The sequence below is a fragment of the Plasmodium knowlesi genome (assembly GCF_000006355.2).
Source record: "Plasmodium knowlesi strain H genome assembly, chromosome: 12".
Classification (NCBI taxonomy): Eukaryota; Apicomplexa; class Aconoidasida; order Haemosporida; family Plasmodiidae; genus Plasmodium; species Plasmodium knowlesi.
Genome location: NC_011913.2, coordinates 385,616 through 395,000, shown reverse-complemented (window position 1 = coordinate 395,000; position 9,385 = coordinate 385,616). Strand labels below are relative to the sequence as shown.

Below are 9,385 nucleotides of genomic sequence, written 5' to 3'. Positions count from 1 at the left end.
AGGCTTAATTTTCCCGTGGATCCGCGCGAACACCACCAATGGTAGGAGTGGAGGAAACAGCCTGCACTCTACATACGGGAACGTATGCAGTGAAGTCCACGTAGGAAGTAACTCCACACGTGTACTCTAGCACAACCTTCGTCATGAGTACTTCAGTTCATCCACCCTAACAATATAGGGGTATATGTGATGCCATCCTACAATCCCCCCCAAGGTCTAAACCAAACCAAAGGAGCCATACACAAATGTGTTGATAAGGAACCGTATTTTTTTTCCTGGCACAAGTAATATGTTTTTATGTCTCTCCCCCTGAGTAACCAAAGATGAAGATTACAAAGGAGAAAAGAAATATCAGGTTCGAGTACGAACTCGACAAAATGAAAAAAAAAAAAAAAGATAATATATTAATACTAAATATCATTAATAGCAAAATAAATTATATCTGTTATATATTAAAAAGTGATTATAGGCACATGATTAATGATGTGAGCTATGAAAATAAGTGTTCCCTTGAAACCTGCTTCTACTATTGCAAGGCCTACATCACGTTCCTACTGCTCTATTATCCTTACCTACACAATTATTTGAAATGCCTTCGAAGTAACAACCTCAGAATATACAAAAATTTTTACAAGTACATTTTAAATTTTCCGAACAATTTCTGTTCTCTCATTTTTAAATTGAAGATTCTGGACGAACTCAAGAAAAAAGATGCACTAAATTCAAGCAATGATTATTACCATGGGGAGGGTCTTTACGACGGTGAAAATATTCCCCCTACATTGGCATCCACAGATATAACCCCTGCGCATCTTCAAATTACAATGGTCAATTTCTTCGATGCGTTTTCGAAGGAAAGTTATATAAAAAATTTATTTTCTCGCATTTACGTGAAGAAATACCACAAGCGGATTTTTAAGATCCTGAAAATTGTGCTTTTTTATCATTCCTTGCCAGTGTTTTCTTTTTCTCCAATGTTTTTTCGAAGGTACCATAGGGGAAAAGGAAAGGGGAGGAAAAATATATTCCAAGTTTCTGCGCATGAGGGGAAGGAGAAGAAGAAGCTTCTGTTGAGGAAGAGGAAGGATATCCATAATAGACTGCCATTCAGGAGAAGGTACTTTAAGACGCCATTTTTTAAACATGTAGAGGTACCCACCATCTACATGGATGACGACGATAGCATTACCAAATTACTCGTTAAAAAAAAACTTGTAAAAATTAGGAAGAAAAAAAAAAGCGAAAACAAAGGAGAGGATGCATTTTTGTCAGACAACAGTGGTAGTGTAAGCAGTGAAAAAAGTCTAAGTTGTTTAAGTGATTCGGAAGAGGAAAGAGAAGTAAACGCCTTCTTGGGAAAAGAAGTGAATGTTCCACAGGAGGAGAACGCTGGGATGGCTGCAATGTATAGTAACGTTGGTGCGTGTGCGATGGAGGGGGGATGCGACAAAGAGACGGGTACACATGAGGAGAGGATTCATTTTATGGAGTCTACCAAAAATGAACACCCATCAGATGTATACATAGAGGAAAAAAACAATAACTTGGAGGCGTCTACACCAGGAAAGGGTCATTCCTCCCAGAGACCATGCATGAAAGAAAACTTCCTTGAATTTGTTCAATACGAAAGGAGAAAAAATAAATCGAAAAAGGAAATGGAATATACATATGGAAATTACGTATTGAAGGATATACAGAAGTATCTAAAAGAGGAAATGAAAACAGATGCAAAGATGGAGCGGAAGAAAATATATTTACATCAAGTGTGGAAATACAAAGTAAATTTTGACGAAAGGGATGATAATGAAAATACGCTCATACATAAAGCCTGCTTAGTTTCAAATACAAAAATAATTTTCTTACTTCTACGTTTGAATGTGAATTTAATGATTTACAATGACAAGTGTGAGTTGCCCGTGCACTGCACTTTGTACAATTGCGACGCGTACCTTTTTCTCCTTCTGCTGCATAATACGGTAGAGTATCTTTTTTTCTTTTATCTAAGCGCCTATCGTGGGGGAGGAAGGTCAACAAAACGAGTGTCGTCAAAGAAGACAATACCAACGAAGTGCCCCTCAAACCCGGTCGACCCCAAAGAAGACGACACAACATTGAAGCGCGAATTGGAGGAGGAAAAAGAGGTACAAAGGAAGCAGACTTTACTGAATGAGGGAAAGACGGAAGGAACAGGAGAGGAATGCCCCACAAGAAAGGCAAAAAAAAGAGGCTCCAAATACATAAAGGGAGGATTCTTTTACCACAAAAAAATTAACAGCGTTTTTGTCACCTCTGTTGTGAAGCTGTACTTGAGCCTAATGGTGAAAATTATCGAATTAGGAAATTTCGAATTTTTAAAAATTTTATACAATTATAATAAGAATATTTTTTGCTACATTTTGCATAGGAGGGATATGTGCTACTTCCTGTGCTCCTTTGCTTCCATGTACAACTGTATGAATGTTTTTTTGAGGCAGTGCGATGGGATCTTGCAGTGTGAGTCATGTGTTGGGGTGCGTAGAAAAAGGAAAAACGATGAGACGACGCAAGGGGGAAAGTATGCCTTCACGGTGCGGAAAAACAGACTTTCCAACGAGGCTACGCAAGTGGAAGGCGCACACAACGATGACAGTGTGAACAAAGTGGAAGATGCACACCATGTGGACAGTGCGCGTACGGTGACCGACGCGAAAAGAAGAGTCAGATGCTTCCCTGTGAAGAAGCGAATCGACCGGCAAAACGGGGTAGAAATATTCTACTCAAGCCAATGCGCCAAGCACATCTTTGTGCCAGAGCCGAGCGACCATCCATACGTGAGAAATAAAATTAAAACGAACATACCGGAAAATTCTAGCAGGTTAGATGTCCTAATATCAGATAAGCATGGCATATTAAAACTGAATACATTTGTTAACTTTAAGTTGAAGAAGGTGGAAAGGAATGCAACGGCCAACGACATTTTAAGGGTTCACGATATTTCTTACCTGAAAATGTTACTGAGAAGGATAAAGAGGTGCAATTTGAATGAATACGATCATGTCAATATGTACGATAATTTTTTGGAAAACACGAAAAAGAACAAGAAGAATTATCTTGCCTTATCATTGGATGATTTGAATGGGAGCGCAAGCTTTGCTATGTCAGACCATATGGATATTTTAAAGAGCAGCGAAATTATCAGCTCCGTTTGCGAAGAAGAGGAAAGCGAATTTATGCAAAGCTCCAATGAGGTTGGGAACGAGTGTTTCAACATAGGCGTTCTGTCTGCGAATAAACAAGAAGGGGAAGGGGTAGTTTCCACGGTGAAGAAGAATACGAAGGAGGATGATAGAGAAGTAGAAATACCAAATCGAAGTGTCAGCCCAGGTATGAAGGAAAACCCAGGAGGAAATGTGCAAAGTAAAAAGTGGCACAGCGCAAATAGTGGAAAGGAAAAAGTGGACAAATTAATTCTTCTGGACAATGACACCTTCGTAAATAAACACTCCTTTAACTGCGCACTGAATGCTAGTGGAATTGTTTTAGAAGCGGTGGACTATATATATAGGAAGAGAAAAAAAAAAAAAAAAATTTTTTGCGTTGTTAGACCCCCAGGTCATCATCTTGGAACATACGGCGCTGCTCAATTTAATCTAACCGATGAAGATAGAGCAGCTGGCAGTCAAGGATTTTGTTTGTTGAATAATATAGCGATTGGGATGGCGTACGCAAAGTATAAATACGAAAGGTTCGAACGTATCGCTGTGATAGATTTTGACATTCACCATGGAAATGGAACAGAACAAATTATCCGAAATTTGGGATTAAAGAAAATTAGAGTTAATGAATACGTGGATATTTATAGTTGGAAAGGATGGAAGGATAAGAATGATAGGAAAAACGTATTCTTCAGTTCGATTCACGCATTTGATGGGTACTTTTACCCTGGAACAGGAAACGACACAGTGGAGTTGGAACCCTACATAATTAATGTAACTTTGAAAAAAAATATGAATGAAGAAAATTTTCTGGAATTGTTTCACGACAATATATTAATTCATTTATATCATTTCCGACCAAATCTACTATTCCTATCAGCTGGTTTTGATGGGCATAAACTGGATTTTGTGAACAACGGCTTTGTGAAGAAAAATACTTCCACCTACTTTCATATGACAAACTTGATTTTGTGTCTTCAGAATAAATTGCGTTTTCCCATTATTAGTGTACTCGAAGGAGGGTACAACACCTCCAGTGATATGGCATCCGTATTCAGTTTCTCCGTTCTGGAGCACCTTCTCTCTTTCTACTACAACGATGTACTGTTTACGGCTACCCCCAGAGCACGTAACTTGGCTCGGGGCGCTCGAATGAAGAATGAGCATAACAGAAATTCTGTCAGCGGAATGAAGAGCAGCACACGGTTAAGAAGACGAGGCATTTTGAAATTCCCACATATCTGCGTGGGGAAGAAAAAAATGGATACCATGTTCAAAAAATATTTTACTCTTTTTAAAGAAAAGACGAAAGAAACTGAAAATTTGAATTTGACGAAATGTGTGAGAGATTATGAAAATTATTTGAAGCATTTTGATGAGAAGCAGAATGGAGTGAAAAAGAAAGTCAACTTTTTTCTCTCTAAACATATGAAATATTTTGATAGTTTGCTTTACCAACGGCGGGCTTTACATTTTTGCAACTTGGGGAATATTTCCCTTCCATTTGAGGCCTACTTTTACCAAGTCATGCATCATTTTAAGATTCTCCTCGAAGAAAAGGAAGTCGCCAAGATGGGTGCGATGGATATGTCAACCAATTCGAAGGAGTTTTTCTCCGTACTCAACAACCCCTCAGACTTGCCCGATTTGGACTCTGCCTATGTTCAGCGGTAAGGGAAAGAGACGCTCGAGCAGTTGAACAATTACCTGTTTGGTCTTTTTGGCCCGTTTACCCGCCGACGAAACTTACAACCTTTTACATTTTCCCTCCCTCCCTTTTTTTTTTTTTTTATGATTTGTAGGCACCCCGAGACACGGTTTGAAATGACTAACATGTGGGAACCCAGCTAGAGTTGATCAAAATGAGTCCCTTTTTTTTTTTTTTTTTTTTTTTTTTGAGTCTCACATATTAGGTAGACAGTGTTGTCAATTCTGTGAGTCTTTTCATTGTTGCCAATTTTGCAACAACTTTTGCGCAGTGTGCATAACTGGGAGTGATCCACTAACAGTCATATTTGTGCCAAACCGTTTCTCAATTTTATCCGAATTCTGTGTAAGTTTATGTGAATATAACATATACCCCCTTTGTTTGTCTTCTTCGTTAAAGTGCCGTTTTTCTTTTCTTTTCTTTTTTTTTTTCTTTTCTTTTTTTTTTTTTTTTTTTTTTTTTTTTTTTTTTTTTTTTTTTTTTTTTTTTTTTTACGTCACTGTGTCAACTTGTTTCCACTTTGTCAAAATAGTAGACGCCCTTTTTAAAAAAACACAAGGGAATATTTTTTTCGTCCGAACCTGGTCCGTGCGCAACACTCGTCCTGCGTTTTCCCCTACGGTAGCTCCTGCGTTTTCCCCTACGGTGGCTCCTGCGTTTGTCGCGATTTCCTCGTGTTCGTATGACCCCGTGCTTTGTCAACCCCGTCGTTTCACTGCTTCACGGACTGGCTCCGCAAAAGCGCATTCCGCCACAACTTTAATCAATTTCACATAATTCACACCTCCACGTAGTTTTAATTAACATCCCCCTTTTCCGGGAAAACTTAACTGTTCCTCTGTATTGCGTCCATCAGGACGAACGTAGCGTCGACTTTTTTTTTTTTTTTTTATTTTATTATTTTTTTTTTTTTTCCCCCATCGTGCATGTCATCTTGGCAAACACATATTGCGATTTCCCCTGGCGATAAATTGTGCACTGAATAATTTTCAATCGCAACTTATGTTCTATTTGTTTTTTTTTTTTTTTCCTTTTTCCTGTTGAGTTGACACATGTTCTGTTTTAGTTCCCCTCTTTTTCGTTCACGCACTGCCTCTTTGGCCGATTATGCATACATTTCCTACGAAACGCTATGTGCCACCGTCTCCACGGTAAAAAGGGTCCACGAAAACACGTGACAGAATTAAAAAAAAAAAAACAATGTTTGTAAATGTATGATTATAGGTGAAAAAGATTTGAAGAAAATGCATTCATGAACATTATTTCTTTTTTTTTTTTTTTTTTTTTCCCCTTTTTTCCTTTTTTTTTTTTTTTTTTTTTTTTTTTTTTTTTTTGTAAAGGAAAAAAATGCCACGAGAAAATGAGATTTAAAGCGCGCTATGTTAACCTAGGTGTACTACTCCTGGTGTTTTTATTTTGTATGAACAAATGTAAGGGGTATATTCTAAACATCAATGTTGTGGATAAGGATGACTTGTTTATTTTTCTGTACAAAAATGAGCATTTGTTAGCGGCTAGTTACTACAATTTTAAGCCGTCGTATTTTTTCTCCGTGGAGGAAGGTACAGCAGACGAGTAGAAACTCTGGCACACACGGGGAGACGGGGTGTCGCCGTGGGTGTGCTCCCAGATGTGTTAACGGTCTGCTCTCCGTTCTACACGCCGAATACTTCCACATACTCCGCACACATACAACTACACATGCAACTACACATACAACTATACTTACAACGACACGTACAACGACACATACAACGACACGTACAACGACACGTACAACGACACGTACAACGACACATACAACTAGACTTACACTTATATCTACACTCACGCCTTCCCTCCTCCCGCAGGAGAAATAAACATTGACATGACCATCAATTTCCGGGAGAACAAGCTGGTGAAGAGAAAAAACAAAAACCAAGAAATATTGGCAAAGGCAAACAAAAACTCCATTAACATTCTGAACAACTTCAATGTGGACAGAGAGTATTTTCACAAAAAGAGAATCTCCACGAGCGGGCGAGACACAAAAAACGAGTCTCCTAAAATTATCGACGGAAAATCAAGCACGAATTCTTACACAAATGGACTTATCAACAATGAACAAAGCACAGGAAAAAGCAACAGCAAGTCGAAAAACATTTTCCTTGTTCTAATAACGGCAGACCAATGGCTGAACTATATTAGGATGAAGAATAAACTGGAACCTTCTTTAAAAAATGAAGAGAATTATATTTTTACGTCACATTTTAATTGTATTAAGAGATATCCACTAGAGGAAGGAAAGATAAAAAAAAAAATTCAAATTAGCCAAAAGAACAGATATATGTTATTCCTCATAAATAATCAGAAGTTAAAAATAGATTTAAAAGGAAACATCGTTTTTTATGATTACAAGACGAAACATTTATCTCATGATTTTCAGTTCATTCCCAATGTGCTTTACTTTAGCACCTACATTTTGCTATTTCTGGTTATCATTCTTACATTATATTTTGTGAAGTACCGAGAAAAAACGGATATTTTTATGATCCTTAATATGCTCTTTTTTCTTCTCTCCACTTATTTTAATTACAAAAATGTGAACTTCATTCGAGAATGGGGGTACATGTACCTTTATTTCTGGTAGGGACAGTGGCTCCGCACCTTGTTGCCTCAGCTAGTTCGACACAGACACACATATGTATAAGTGTCTATATATATATACATGTTCGTACATGCGCATGTTTTTTTCTTTCAGGGTGTCGGCAAACATTTTCAAGAAAATTCAAGAAATAATTTCCTTCATCATATATCTGCAGGTCTCTCTAGGTAAGGATGCACTTGTGCGCGGGTGTATTAGAAGTAGCTTCTTTCTTTTTTTTTTCACGTTTCAACAACCATTTTTTTTTTTTTTCTTTTTTCCCCTTCTTTTACCCCTTGCCCAGGTGATATGTACATTCGAAGTCATCTGAGCCGAATAGAAATTCAGTTCATGATTTGTTTTTCCGTCATTTCCTTTTACACGGGCATATTTGAAATATTCCTGGGGAATTTCCAGGTATGTTGACGCGCGTAGGAGGATTCCATTTGCACGTACGAGCCAGAGGAAGAATGCTTTTCCATTGAGGTGTCCCTTTTTTTCCATCCCACCACAGGCCCCGCGGTATATACTACAAGCCTTCGCTTACCTGTTCATCTTTATTGCCATTAACTTCACCTCTACGTTTCTATCGGTAAGTGACTTCAGGAGAAGTGCGCCTCGCTTGCTCCAAACGCAGGGGAGTTGTTCTCCGTACAAACTTCCTAAAGGAATGTTTATTATTGTTGTTGTTGAGGATGACCCAACGACTTGTCTTCCACCCCTAACTTACACGCACATATATATGTTCACATGTTGACACCCCATACAGGCCCGCTTATCAGAAGAAAACTTATCCTTCCACGTCGCAGAGCTGTATAAGAAATATGATATTTATAAGTAAGTGCAGGGGGAGAGTCGGCCACAAAGGGGTTCCATACTCCATGGCAATACACTCCATAGAAAAGTACTACACAGAAGTGCATGTTAACGCTACTGTTTTGCTGAGAACGTGTTCGATTCTATCCCTTCCCTTTCATCACGAAATGTACTGAGTGCATGTTATCATGGGTGCGACACAAATTGTGCGAATGTAAAAAAAACACATTTTTTCTTCAACTACCCTTCCCATCCTTGATAGAAAATATCGAGTTATATTCTTCGCCGTAATTCTGAAGCCCATTCTGTTGATTGTCTACAAAGTCCTGTGCCTGTCCCCGTCGAATATCGACCTGTACAGTTCGCACGAGTTTTTGTATGTGTTCTTTGACATTTCCTTCGACATTGTTTTATATATTATAGTAAGTTATGAAGAGCGTGAGGTGGTCAACATGGACCACGTACACAACGTAGATCACGTGGACGAGATATGTGTATCGGTTCACTGGTTTCTTCACACTTTTGCTTTTCCTCTGCTCTTTGTGCACAACCATGCGGTGACACCTCTCCCCTTTTTTTTTTTTTTTTTTTTTTTTTTTTTCCCTTACCTCTCTCAGCTCTTTGTTTTATTTCGAGCCGTTAAGCCTATCAAGCTTTTAAAGGTAAAAGTTCTCCCAATTGGTCCTTTCTATGTGTTATGCATAATGCAGGCGTATTTGCCTACATGTGTGTCGGAGCCAAAAAGGGCACGACCCTTGCGACTCCACCGGAGATTCATTGCGTCGTTTTGTGCGGTATGCGGCACATACGTATGCCACTCTTACGGCTACTGCTTATGCGTTATTTTCTATTTTCTATCTTCTAATTTTTTTTTTTTTTTTTTTTTTTTTTCCCTTAGCACATCTTAAGCAATGAAAATTTCCACATAGATTAGTTTGATCGGTGATCCCCTGGAAGGAAACCTTTTCCTTTTTCTCTTCCCTTGTTCCTTTTTTTTTCTTTTTTTTAATAATTTCACGTTGGTGTAATGCTTCATGCGGTGTA

The 9,385-nt window shown here is 38.4% G+C and overlaps 2 protein-coding genes across 2 annotated transcripts; both read left to right on the top strand.

Annotated features, from left to right (window-relative positions):
• Nucleotides 1–323: 323 nt before the first annotated feature.
• On the top strand, nucleotides 324–5,045 carry PKNH_1208800 (histone deacetylase, putative; the record flags this gene model as incomplete). Its single annotated transcript, XM_002260105.2, has 2 exons — nucleotides 324–4,864; nucleotides 4,997–5,045. The coding sequence occupies 2 exons, from the start codon at nucleotides 324–326 to the stop codon at nucleotides 5,043–5,045; spliced, it is 4,590 nt and encodes a 1,529-aa protein (XP_002260141.2).
• A 1,217-nt stretch (nucleotides 5,046–6,262) lies between these two features.
• PKNH_1208700 (conserved protein, unknown function) lies at nucleotides 6,263–9,275 on the top strand (the record flags this gene model as incomplete). Its single annotated transcript, XM_002260104.1, has 9 exons — nucleotides 6,263–6,464; nucleotides 6,753–7,527; nucleotides 7,643–7,713; nucleotides 7,830–7,942; nucleotides 8,040–8,117; nucleotides 8,295–8,362; nucleotides 8,604–8,763; nucleotides 8,959–9,003; nucleotides 9,240–9,275. The coding sequence occupies 9 exons, from the start codon at nucleotides 6,263–6,265 to the stop codon at nucleotides 9,273–9,275; spliced, it is 1,548 nt and encodes a 515-aa protein (XP_002260140.1).
• Between the last annotated feature and the right edge of the window lie 110 nt (nucleotides 9,276–9,385).